Source organism: Oculina patagonica, chromosome 13 (assembly GCF_052425735.1).
Source record: "Oculina patagonica isolate OP01 chromosome 13, crgOcupat, whole genome shotgun sequence".
Classification (NCBI taxonomy): Eukaryota; Metazoa; Cnidaria; class Anthozoa; order Scleractinia; family Oculinidae; genus Oculina; species Oculina patagonica.
Window position 1 is genome coordinate 32,907,986 of NC_135770.1, and position 12,582 is coordinate 32,920,567.

Below are 12,582 nucleotides of genomic sequence, written 5' to 3' on the forward strand. Positions count from 1 at the left end.
GCAAGCCTTGTCCGCATGGTAGAAGCGGCTTGCCTCTTTGTTTGTTGCTTGCTTGGTTTTCCAGTTTTTGTTGAGAGGAAAATAGTACCGTTCCTTGTGCTCGAAGACTAAATCGTTCGGCACGTGCCGCTGCCTGTGGCAAAAGTCGTTGCCGCAATTAACTCCTTGTTGATGATGTTACTGGAACTAAAGCTAGGCAAAACCGTAACCAAGGAAGATTTGGGAATGCTCAAGACCGGCAGTTTGAACGCCGCCATCATACGGCCAGCGCGAACTCTGCAAATTTTCCCGCGTGAACTTAAAAAAAGTGATTGACATCTCCTGTTTGGTTTAAGCGGACCTCTCAGAAAATAGTACAGTTGTAGCTGCAAAGATGATTGGAGCCTTTCGATCCGTTTTTTTTTTTGGTTTATTAGTTGGTTTTTGCAATCGCTAAGCCCATTTCGCATGGAATCGGTTTTACGGATACGGAATATTTGGGTAAAAAATTATAGGGATACAGGATTGTTTTTTCATTATGAAAATCGATAGGGGATATTTGTGAAAAAGGGATATTTAAACAAGAGATTTGAGGATATCGAACATACACGTTGGAACAACCACCGGAATTAACTGGATAAGGGATATTTATTCCAAAAATTAATGGGATATAGGATACTCAGTCCCCCCTAATGTCATGGCCTCTAAAGGCATCATTGGAGAGCATCCCAGCACAATCCCCCCCCCCCTCTCCGCACCCTTCTACGCGGATGTAAAGCGAGAAATAATAATCGGGTAGCGAAGTTTATTGAAGCAAGTATTGTGCGCGTTAAGATTTCGATACGGTGCATTACTGTTGGAGACTTTGGCTGTCTCTTCTGTGACGCAGCAACCGTTTTCGATCAGGTTTTAGTTTTCGATCAAGTCTAGATTTTTGATCAGTAGTACGTTCTCAGTACGCTCAGTCTGCTTCAATATTATTCTGTCATTATTATTAATGTCACGCAACTCTTAGTTTTCGTATGGGTCTTAGTTTTCGTATATACGGTCTTCGTTTCGTATGGGTCTTAGTTTTCGTACGGGTCTTAGTTTTCGTATGGGTCTTAGTTTTCGTACGGGTCTTAGTTTTCGACTGGGTCTTAGTTTTCGACTGGGTCTTAGTTTTCGTATGGGTCTTAGTTTTCGTACGGGTCTTAGTTTTCGACTGGGTCTTAGTTTTCGTATGGGTCTTAGGTCTTAGGTCTTCGTTTTCGAGGTCTTCGTTTTCGATACTACCCAAGACTGACTGGAGATACCGTCGATGGCTTTTGTCTGTGGGTTGCTTTCAAGGTGTTTCTGCAATGTTTATCGTGTTTTCTAGCAGTGGAACCAGAACTCCGCCTTATTTACAGGCTATTCTTGGTAACTTTTCCATTCCTATAACACTGATATTAAGGTAAGCATTTGGGCAATAGACCACATCATCCACATGACATAAGCTTAATTATAAGGATGTTTTCAATTCTTAAAGTCCTCCTGAAGTCCTTCAACATCCAAATAAAGTTTATTTTTAGGCATAGCTTTTCTGTAGAGAGCTGAACTCAAAGTGGTAGGGTGGTAGTGTAAAAAAAGCATCTCAGTGTCATATATTCTCTCTTCACTCTTTTCTAGTATGACACATTTTTGATTTAGTCAAAAGTTTCCGCCTTAATTGTTTACACAGACCATGCATACATACATACATACATAAACTTTATTTAAGTGTCAATGGTATTTAGCTAAAGAGCTAATTGTTATTCTAGCAGTTGCTAGAATAACACTCTAATCAGCTGTATTCAAAAGTGCTTACAAAACAAACACCTACAGTACACTTAATGACTCCACTATACCTAAAATTCTGGTTATAAGCCCCCCCCCACTAATAAGCCCCCCCTCCCCCGGATATAAGCCCCCCTCTGCTGGATGACATTACTGAACAAGGTTAAATGTTGCATTATTATGCGTTTTTAACTTCAAAACATATTTCGATCAACACTCCTGTGACTCGTTTCAAAATTTTTTTTTATTCCGCTTATAAGCCCACACAAAAACCCCTTACGAAGTTGTATAAGCCCGGGGCTTATAATCAGACTTTTACAGTATATAATTATAGGAAATTCCGAAAAAACCTACAGCGATAATTGTGGCTGCGGTTGAAATAAAATTAATGCAAGTTAATTGCTTTATGTATTTTTTTCAACACTGGAGAACTTTCTCAGAGTTAAAAATTAGACCTAAAAAGGTGTCTTTGTTTGTTTGCTTTATCCTTGTCTATAAAATTAGGCAATGGATATCAAATCAGATGGGGTATATAGTCTGATACCCATTCTCCGATTTTGTACCACAAGCGATGCATTTTGTTCAATGATGAGCAGGTGTGATATTACTGTGCAGAATTTTACGCGTAATTAGCGCGCGCGCATAAACAAAATGACGGCTCTTTTCTATCCGGCTTGGCTTGCGAGAGAGAGAAATAATCGTTTTCTCGGAAACGAGTTCGGTGACCTATCATTTTTTTTCTCTTAGTTCGAAAGTAGCGATCAAATTCTTTCTATAAAATGAAAACAGATCAATTTCTATGGCAGAATAACACATATAATTATCACCGAAAACGTGTACTTTGCCAGTACTCGCAAAGGAAATATAAGGAATTATATGGTAAATACAAGGTCTTCCTGCTCCTAAACGAATACGGTGAAACAACCAACTGGCAAAGTTTGGTTGGAAATCTATGAGCAGTTCTATTCAAAGGGAATTACCTTAATCATTGGGTTATAATGAACATTTGATCGCTAATTTAGGGCCAGCATGTTTACACGGCGGGAGGGTGCCCGCCTTTGCATGCCATATTCACAGCCCTTCTACTGGCATGTTGAGACAGCGTCATTAAAGCATGTCACGGCGTGGGAAAACCATGTAGCTCAAGAACACACTGGAAGACTTACATGTATCTCGGCAAGCCGGGATAGCCCGGCATAACTGTTGCTTGTCAAAAAGCTATCCCGCCTAGAAGGGTGCCCGAACAAAAGCTGGCTCGCCCAGCTACAGGGTACCTTGGTTAGCCGAGAGACACTTGTCTTCCATGTTAACAGGCTCTTAGGTAAAGGCATATACACCCATAGTGGGTTTGATAGATATAGTCACTGCAGGGCTATACAACCTGTATGTTTGAACTAGGGCCATAACCTGTGACACCTGTAGTGGCTGATCGAGTTCCCTCAGTGTTAATGTGGGTTAAGATTTTGATTGGCTCTTATCTTACACTTGCATGCATAGCGAAATGCTAGCTGATTATATTTATGTCAATGATAATGGCTACTTAAAAACTTAATGACGGCAGAGCCCTGACAGTGTAGAGCGATTTCCCTGAAAATATTCTAATGAGTTGTCTTTTAATGTTGGTTAGTGATTGGTTTATTTATTGTTTTCAGGTTCCTTCTCTTGAAGAAGATTCCCACGAGACGGAAATTTTTATCTGCTATTGCTGTTGTGGCTGGTCTCTTCATTTGTCTTATTCCAATGTTCTCTCCTCAAATTGACCCTCAAGGTGCAAGACATCTGGGAGGAGCCACAGGACCTGGAAGAGTCCTGTGGCCTTTAGCTTTTATGCTTGGATTTGTAAGTAGGAAATGCACCTATTTTCAGCCAACAACCATTTATTGCCCGTTTAAGTTATAGAAGCATGCAATGCATGCAGGTGATGAAGTTATGAGCATTTTTCATGCACTGTACACTGGGCTTATAGTGATAGTTGATATACTGCCTGTACATTAACAAGATACCTATTACAGGGGGTCGTTCAGTCCGCAAACAGCCATATCTTTCTTTTCCAAGAACTGTAAATTTCTTTTTTTTTTTCTCTTTTAGACCTAGACCACCATATATTTCTTGACCGTTAACTGCCAGAAGAATAAAGAATGTGCCCGCAGACCAATGCTCAAAATAGATGTAATTCCGCCAGACCGCCCGGATATTATCCCTCTATCAAGAGAATTGAAGAAATTGCACAAATCTTTTTCAGTTTTTCAATTAATTAATTTTTTTTTATTTCTTCAAAGGGAATTGCAGCCACTGCATATATAGTTGAAGAGAAAGTGGTTAAGATACAAGAGAGTGGCCACACCCAGGCAGGGTTGGTGTCCGTGCTCTTCTGGACGTCACTGGCACAATTTCTAACTGTTGTTCCACTGTTTTGGGTTGACATTATTCCTGGATTTGGGTATACAGATAACATTCATGAATTCATTCAGAAGTAAGTCTTAAGTAATAAATTATTATAAATGTAACTGTTTTAATTTAAAAAAATCAAAAACCGTAGCTGTAGCATTTAGTTCAAGAATAGAATTAATTCATCTGCCTAAGTTTTAACCCCTTGTGTAACTTGCAGTACAAGTGTGATTGTTAAAAAATGCTCTGTGCTGACCCTTTTCCAAACTCAAGCCTGACAAAGCATAGGACTCAGATCTCTTTATATGTGCAACCGAGATTTGATACAAAAAATTCGCATAGTGATCTGATGATGGGCTGGCTTAGCTACACAGAGGCTCTCTCCTCTACAGAGGCCTCTTTTATTTTTTCCTATGGGCTGGGAAATGGGGAGAGGTGAAAAGTAAGATTGTGGAGCCTGGTTAGAGAAAACAAAGCGTGCGGAGGGTTTTTGTGTTTCTTTGCCTTTTCCCCTCCACTGAACTAGCCTCTGTGGAGGAGAGAGATACAGAGGTGGATGTGCGTGAAGTGTCTTTGATTTGTAATTGCACTGTTTAATTTTTTCAATGCAATAATTATGAGCAACCATTTAGAGATGCTACACAAATCTTTGTTGATCTACATCAGTTTTTATCAGTATGGAATCGAAACCAATAATTATGGCCAAATAGCTTAAGAAACCGGTTGCCAATAAAAATTATTAGAATTTCTAATTAACAACAGTCCAGTTTAAGGGTGTGGTCTTTATAAGGCACCAGCCTTAACTGTACCAGCTGTCACATATTTGCCAGTTGAAACCATCAGCAGTCAGCTGTCTATCCCAGTTGAGCCCTCGATGCATCTACAGTGTGTCACCAATGTTTGTCATACTCAAATAGGCAGGAATTAATTGTGGGAATAATTAAGATCAAGAATTTGTTAGAAAATGTAACAATTACAGCCAGCATGCCTGCAAAGTTGAACTCAGCTAGTTGAACTTTGCAGGCATTCCAGCTTAGTGAGTGAGTCGAGATGCCAATGATAAATGTTCCCATATGTGGGAACTGTGTCCCAGGTCTTGCCAGTGGCGACTGAGTTCCTTGTATGCCAGCAGCATATGAGAACCTATCTTCAGTTGAATGCCCCTTTATTTATGTGGTAGACAGGGTCTTTCAGGGTCTTTCACTAAATGTATTAAATGGAATTTATCTATTTCTCCTAGCTGGACATTTGGATTCCAGTGTGTATTTGGTGGAGCAGGATGCTCCTGGGCTCCTGGTGTGCTTGCATTTTTATTCATTACTGGTTACATCATGACAGTCTGTGGTTGTGCATTGCTTCTGCGGTATTCTGAGGGGGCTACATTGCTTGCAATTGTTATGGTGAGTGTAATGTTTTCAGGGGCAGACCTTGGGTAGGGTTCCAGGCTAGGGAGGCACCACACTCTTCATGTTGAAAGAATGAGGTCCAAAATGAACCCTCTAGCAGTTTACCTCATTTAAGCCAGTCAGAAGAATTAAGGCTCACCCATCTTTACCTTTGCCCCAATTCAGGGAAGCAGCCGCTGGCCAGCAACTATTGTCTCGAGTTTAACCTTGCCTAAATTTCAGTTAGCCACATTAAAGAACCAGTTACAGCCTTTTACAATAGGCTAGTTCCAAATTAGACTCCACTATATACTAATCACAAACAAAAGAATTGAGTCAAAATCAGGGGTATCATTTAAATTCAGTGGTGGATCCAAGATTTTTTCAAAGGGGGTGGCTGTTGACAAATTTATATTTTATTTAATAATTAATTTTAGCCCAGGGTTTATGGGGACGGGGTGGATGATACTGTCAGTGTTCTTATTTTCTATTTTCATTGACGTGCAGTTTACTTCCATTTTTCTGGTGAATCAAGAGGGGTGGCAAGCCAACCAACCCCCCCCCCCCTTTCTCCTTCCTTGGATCCACCCATGGTATTTTCTTTGTTTTTTAATTGGTCCCCTCAACCTTGACGTTACTACTTTAACTTAATCTGGGATTAGAAAAGCATAATTCAAAACTAGCCTACTTATGCAGATAACTGTCAAGTGACTGGAACCCTGAAAATCCATACAGTGTAGATGGAGAACCAAACAATACTTTAAATTAATTAATTATTTTCAGTAACTCACACTCTCCTTTTCCACATTTTTTTTTTTCATTCTAGTCACTCTGCACACCCCTGGGGTTCATGTTTTGGACATTTTTTCAAGAGAAGCCTTTTCACTGGCATCCTTACTTTCACAAAAGCTCTTGTTTCAGTGTCACTGCATTAATTATTATGATTCCAGCTGCTTTTATTTACAACACAGGGTGAGTTTTGACGTTCTAATACTAGTATTAAACATGTATGATGTGATGCAATTGCGTCTGGTGGAAGTGAGCCCTTTAGGTAGCTGGGAAGGAACTTACCTTGCTATACTAATTAAGTTACAAGACTAGACTGGTCCAGAACGGAACCAGAACGGAATGTGATCTGGGAGGAAATGAATGAAATGTGGTTTTCATTGCTGAGTCATATGGTTTCTCATTTCAGTGGCTACATAGCTTGCCATACCTTTTAAAAGTTGAAAACAGTGTTTCAGTACGTATACATGCATCACAGTAGGTTTCACGGTTGCTTCATATTATGTAGGGTACCAGCATATTTCAGTTTGAGTTGCAACTATGTAGCAGTGAAATGCCCAGTCCTGTAAAGTTTATTTTTGTTTGCTTTACATAGAATGCCAGAGAGAGAAAGAGAAGAAATCGCTCCAACAGATCCTGAAAGATGAATTGACAATGTAATATTGATTAGAAATTCTGCCAAGAAATATTTTACAATGACTTTCATAAAGTACGTACTGTACCTTACATGTTGATGTATTTATTGCTTTTTAGGTTTAATGGCTCTGCAGTTTATTTTCAGAAGGTTTTTAGAGCAAATTTTAAAATTTAAGATCAAAAATGGACCACTTTAAATTTTATAGGAAAATTTATTTTTTTACCTCATGCACTTCTGGGAGGCGCGGTGGCCTAATGGTTAGCGCGCTCGACTCCGAGTCGAACGGCCCGGGTTCGAGGCCTGGCCGGGGCGCTGCGTTGTGTTCTTGGGCAAGACACTTTACTCTCACAGTGCCTCTCTCCACCCAGGTGTATAAATGGGTACTGGCGAATTTACTGCTGGGGGGTAACCCTGCGACGGACTTGCATCCCATCCAGGGGGGAGTAGCAATACTCCTAGTTGCTTAATGCTACTGAAACCGGGATAAGCTCCGGCTGTATGGGCCTCATGGCTCGGAGACAGACTTTACTTTTTTTTTACTGGTGCTAATTGAATTGACCTCTTTGTTGTGAGGAAATAGTTTTGTATTTGAACTTTTGCAAATCTGCAACATCCAAAAAAAATATATTAAAATAATTTATAACCTTTTATATGGCACCACCCTGTCTTAGTTGCAAGAAGGAATTTGTGACATGGTTGAACCGTTTAGGAAGGTGAAAGATAGGGATGAACACAAGTATATATTTAATAATTATGTAATAAAAAACAGTAAACTATATATTAAAAATAACAAATTATAGTTATATTATTATAGTTATATTATATTATTATAGTAACAGTGTAGGTACACTGCAGATTATAAGAACCACAATTTTACATATTTTTATTGAAATTGTATTTTATAAAACTTACAACATTATTTATTTTTATTCATTAGGCAACAAATTAAAATTTCTAAAATGTTTTTTTAACTTCTCCTGCTGTCTCCGTTGCTTTTTACAATCTTCACCGCTGCCACATTAACGCTATTAGTGACTAATAGGGTCTTTGCATGCAATTTATGAACCTCCGTGAAATGCACGAAAAATTGTTCAAACAGCCTGCGTTTTTGTTCTTGTTTTGTTTGTTTTATTCAAACACTTATTTGATCTAAGATGTCGGACTTCGAAGTTTCCGTTTAAGCCAGGCCCATGTAAGTCGACTATTAGTTTATTTTACGAATGAGCCCAACCATTCTTTGTCCAGTCTAAACCACGACATGTCACGAGGGAGAGAGGTTCAATTCCTCCAAAAGGCAGGATAGGAAGAGTTCGGAAACTGGACTAAACCATTCTTGAAATGACCACATCCTCTCATCCATCTCGAAAAGAGCCCTCATAAAAGCCTTTGAACAGACAAACCCAGGAATTGTTTTCCGAAGTTTACTGTACTTCAACAATTTTTGTGATAGTCGATTTTAAGAAATGTTAAATTTCCCAGATGAATTTTCTCTAAGATGAAACTATACCCTTGTTCCCAATTACCGAAGCTCTCTCCTCCGTGGAGGCTCGAAGAAAGTTAAGAAAAATCCGCAAAGAATAACGCAAAAAGGAGAAAATTTTCCTGACCATCTCAACTTGCACCCATTTCGTTCAGCGTATTACCCCCTCCCATTTTGGGCCGAGAACAGGGCACGCGGTGATGTAGTCTGATCTCCTCCAGCGTCCGGTGGGCGAAATCCCTCTCTTTGATATTTTTCCAATCTCACAAGGTGGCTGAAAATAAATTATATAAATCCATAAGGCTGTCTATTCCTTCAACATAGGCAATTCCTCATAAACGTTTGTTTGTTGTCTCCTTTAAAGGAGAAGTTCACTCCAGAATGGCCATTTATTTTCTTTACGCCAATAAAAAGTTTATACAAAAATATGTTATTCACCAAAATTTCAGCTTCCAACGAGCGCTAAAACCCTACGAAATCTTTCTTTAAGTAGCCCAAAATTCGACAACTGAACGCCGCCATCTTGGAGCTAGTAATGTATGCGTGACGTCAAAGAGCTCAGCCTGAAGTTTGAATACCCAAATCTCCTTGTTTTGTTTTGTTTGTCAAAATGCCTGTTTGTGCAGCTCCATGTTTATCAAACAGAGCTCCTCGTCTTTCAATATCTAAAAGAAAAATTGCTCACGAATTGATTATAAGAATGGGCAGAAACGAAAAATTCCTGCCAAAGCGGACATTAATATTTGTGTGTTCCGAAAACTATACGGAGACTGCTTCAAAGAAGATTACAGATATAGTCTACTGAGTGAAAATACCAAAAAAAAAAAAAAAAGAAAAAGGCAGACGCAATACCAACCAATGTTACGATTATGCTATTTCACTTTTTTACTTTATTTCAGGGAGGATTTTTAATCAACCAGAGAAGCTCTCTGTTGTTGTTGTTGACTTCGTCGTATTTTCTCGATTAAACGCGGGTCCCCGATTAAACGCCGGTTTCGTATAAACGCCGGGTCAAAACTGCTAACTTTTAAATAAACCCTGGGAGCGTTTGATCGAGGTCCCGGCGATAATTATTTGTGGTCAAACAAACAAGTAAATATATTCTTTTCAGTAGCTCTGCTACGACAAACTGGTACGGTCTGCTACTTTGGTAATTTTTTATAATGTTCAAGGAAACGTCCGGCGTAAAATAACTAGGATGGATGCTGTAAACAAAACGAAACAGCAATGTTCGCGTTCATGTCGTCACGACTGACGCGAACAGTGGAGGAGGACGTTTATTACCGCGAAGGACATTGGCGACATTGCCGTTTATGGACTTATTGGTTGTTTATGTTATGTTTGTCACAAATCTTGATTGCAACATGCACGTACCGTATGCAATACTGCAACATTGGTATCATGATCATCCTCGGAGACCGAGAGACAGATTGTCGAGCGGGACGACGAGAAAAATCGAGAGTCTCGAAGGATAGGTAATAATATATCAACCTGAAAAAGTTGCAGAAAATTGCACTACGAAAATGAACTCGATCGGACACCGATTTAACGCCGGAACACACAAATATTTGTGTCCGCTTTTGAGCAATTGTTCTTTAAATATTGAAAGACGGTGAAAACGAAAATACCTCTTTTTGTATTTCTTGGAGCTCTGTTTAAGCAAAATGGAGCTGCACAAACAGGCATTTTGACAAACAAAAGCCACTACAAAGAAACAAGAAGTTTGAAGTAATTAAAATTTTCCCGCTCAACTTCAGGCTGAGCTCTTTGACGTCACGCATACATTAACAGCTCCAAGATGGCGGCGTTCAGTTGTCGAGTATTGGGCTACTTCAGAAAAGGATTTCGTAGGGTTTAAGTGCTCGTTAGAAGCTGAAATTTTGGTGAATAACATATCTTTGCATAAACGTTTTATTGGCGTAAAAAAAATTAATGGCCATTCTGGAGTGAACTTCTCCTTTAATTTCAGACCACGCGCTGTTACCCTTGAGAATTATCTCTTTTAACTTGAAACAAATTCACGTGGTAATGAATGAATATTTTCCAGATAGACAAAAGAACAACTCTCTGGAAAGTATCACATGTTCTGAAATGGGCAGTATACATACGTAGCTGAAGAGGTCTATCGGCTAGGCGCTCTAATTGAGCAAGCACTGTGGAAAATTCTCCCAGAAATTTGGGTTTCTGCCTTGTTTCGTCAAAAAGCGTCAAGCATTAACTTCAATAGAACGTTAGAGTTGAATTTAGTTGACCTCAAAAAGATCGGGGGCGCGGTGGCCTAATGGTTAGCGTGCCGTACTCCGGACCAATCCAATTTTGTATTTTAATTATTTTTATTAGTTTTCAAAAAATACAATGTTTTAGTTACTAAACTACTACAAAACACTACAAATAAAAATGGATAAAGACACAGTGCCTCTTTTCACCTAGGTGTATAAATGGGTACTGGTGAATTAATGCTGGGATTAGCCCTGCGATGGACTAGCATCCCATCCAGGGGGAGTAAAAATACTTCTAGTGAACGAAAACTTAACGTGCCCTTACCATGCTTCATTAACAACCATGATTGCAATATAATAATATTAGCTCACATTTACATCTAACTTTTAATAGCCACTGATTACAACTATCCACAAAATGGTATAATTTTCTTAACCTTGCAAAATTTAAACGTGGACATGTTTGGAGAAAGGCTTTTGCAAACATTCAATATTTTAGCTGTTATTGTTATTTGCTTGTTTGTTTTGAACGTTTAACAATCTTATACCATTTTACTATCAAATGTTCGGAGACAACTCTCAACCTATAGAGACTATAGCTAGTCGCCCTGATTATAATATAATTAAGGCCGCAAGGATTTTTTCACGAACATGTCCGCGTTAAAATAAAAGCAAATTATTCACTTGTTACGAAAAGTACAATATACGCTCAAGAAACTTTATACTTTGCTACCTGCTACTGAATCCAACAGTTACTCTTAACATAAAGCAGTAGAATTATCAAACTGTTATTATTTTAAAAAAATTATATAACACTAACTCTCATTAATTAACATATAGGACCGAGACTGTGCTCATTACATTTTAACATCTCGCACAGTATTCCCTCCAGCTTCGTTTTGATCTATAACATGTACTTCTGTCTATAATATGATCAGTTACCAATAGGTTGAGCTAAAAGAATCAATTAATTTTCCTTTCGTTTGCACTATATCCTTGGAAGAAAGTCCTAATGAAGGGCTGAACTAAACTCAATTTATTTTCAGTTGAGGAACCCTTAAACACCACCGTTGCATGCAGCAAACTCTTCAGTGTTTTTTCTAAAGTACATCCTTTTAACCAAGTATAAAAAAAGTCAGTGTAATCTTGACCGTTCATATCTACTTGGCTGGTAAATTTGCTCTAAACTAATGGCGCGTATCTATAGTTTACTTGTTCATATCTGTTACATGAACCGAGGTAAACCAAGTAATTGCCAATCACTTTTTCTACTCAAAAACAGCTACTTATCTTCTGTAGACATAACAATATTAAATTTTTCTTTCCTACCAAAATTAATATTACTTTCAAAGCATAGCAGGAAATAAACTGAGTAATAACTAAATGTATTATCTTTTGAACTATTTCTCTCATTTTATCACGAATTGCTTCTTTCATTTGGCAAAGTTCAACAAGCAAATTTGTAATGTGAAGTAATTCGAAAAAATATGTGAGCAGCTAATTAGAGCGGTTTTCACTTGAGTGTCGAAATTAATTTGCGTTTGCTTAGGTTTTGCATTACCACCCTTAGTGATTGGTTTAAAGATCTCGCGCCATTTTCTTAGCCAATCAGAACTAAAACCAAAACCAATCGTGACTCGCTCGCGCACGTTTTCCCGCACTTCGTGCCTGCGACGTGTATTTGCTTCGAGTTTTCATTGGCTCACTGGATTGTCTGTGTACTTTGTGACTGGCCATGGCTTATTGCCTTGCGTTTGGTTTTACGACACTCAATTGAAAACTGCTCTATCCTATAAAAGCAAGTCAAGTAAACAATGTTGATCTGTATAGTTTCTCAAAATCCCGCAATGATTAACAATGAAAAGGGAAAAAGAAAGGAAATTAGAAAGAGTCCCTGTTTCTTTTTTCAAA

The 12,582-nt window shown here is 38.6% G+C and overlaps 2 protein-coding genes across 2 annotated transcripts in view; one reads left to right on the top strand and one right to left on the bottom strand.

Annotated features, from left to right (window-relative positions):
- LOC144635160 (uncharacterized) overlaps positions 1-12,582 on the bottom strand; it is a 335,656-nt gene that overhangs the window by 182,926 nt on the left and 140,148 nt on the right. The gene's annotated exons all lie outside the window — the stretch shown is intronic.
- LOC144635245 (uncharacterized) lies at positions 1,263-7,200 on the top strand. Its single transcript, XM_078494344.1, has 6 exons — positions 1,263-1,414; positions 3,429-3,615; positions 4,056-4,249; positions 5,405-5,564; positions 6,376-6,521; positions 6,931-7,200. The coding sequence occupies exons 1-6, from the start codon at positions 1,320-1,322 to the stop codon at positions 6,980-6,982; spliced, it is 834 nt and encodes a 277-aa protein (XP_078350470.1). The 5' UTR covers positions 1,263-1,319; the 3' UTR covers positions 6,983-7,200.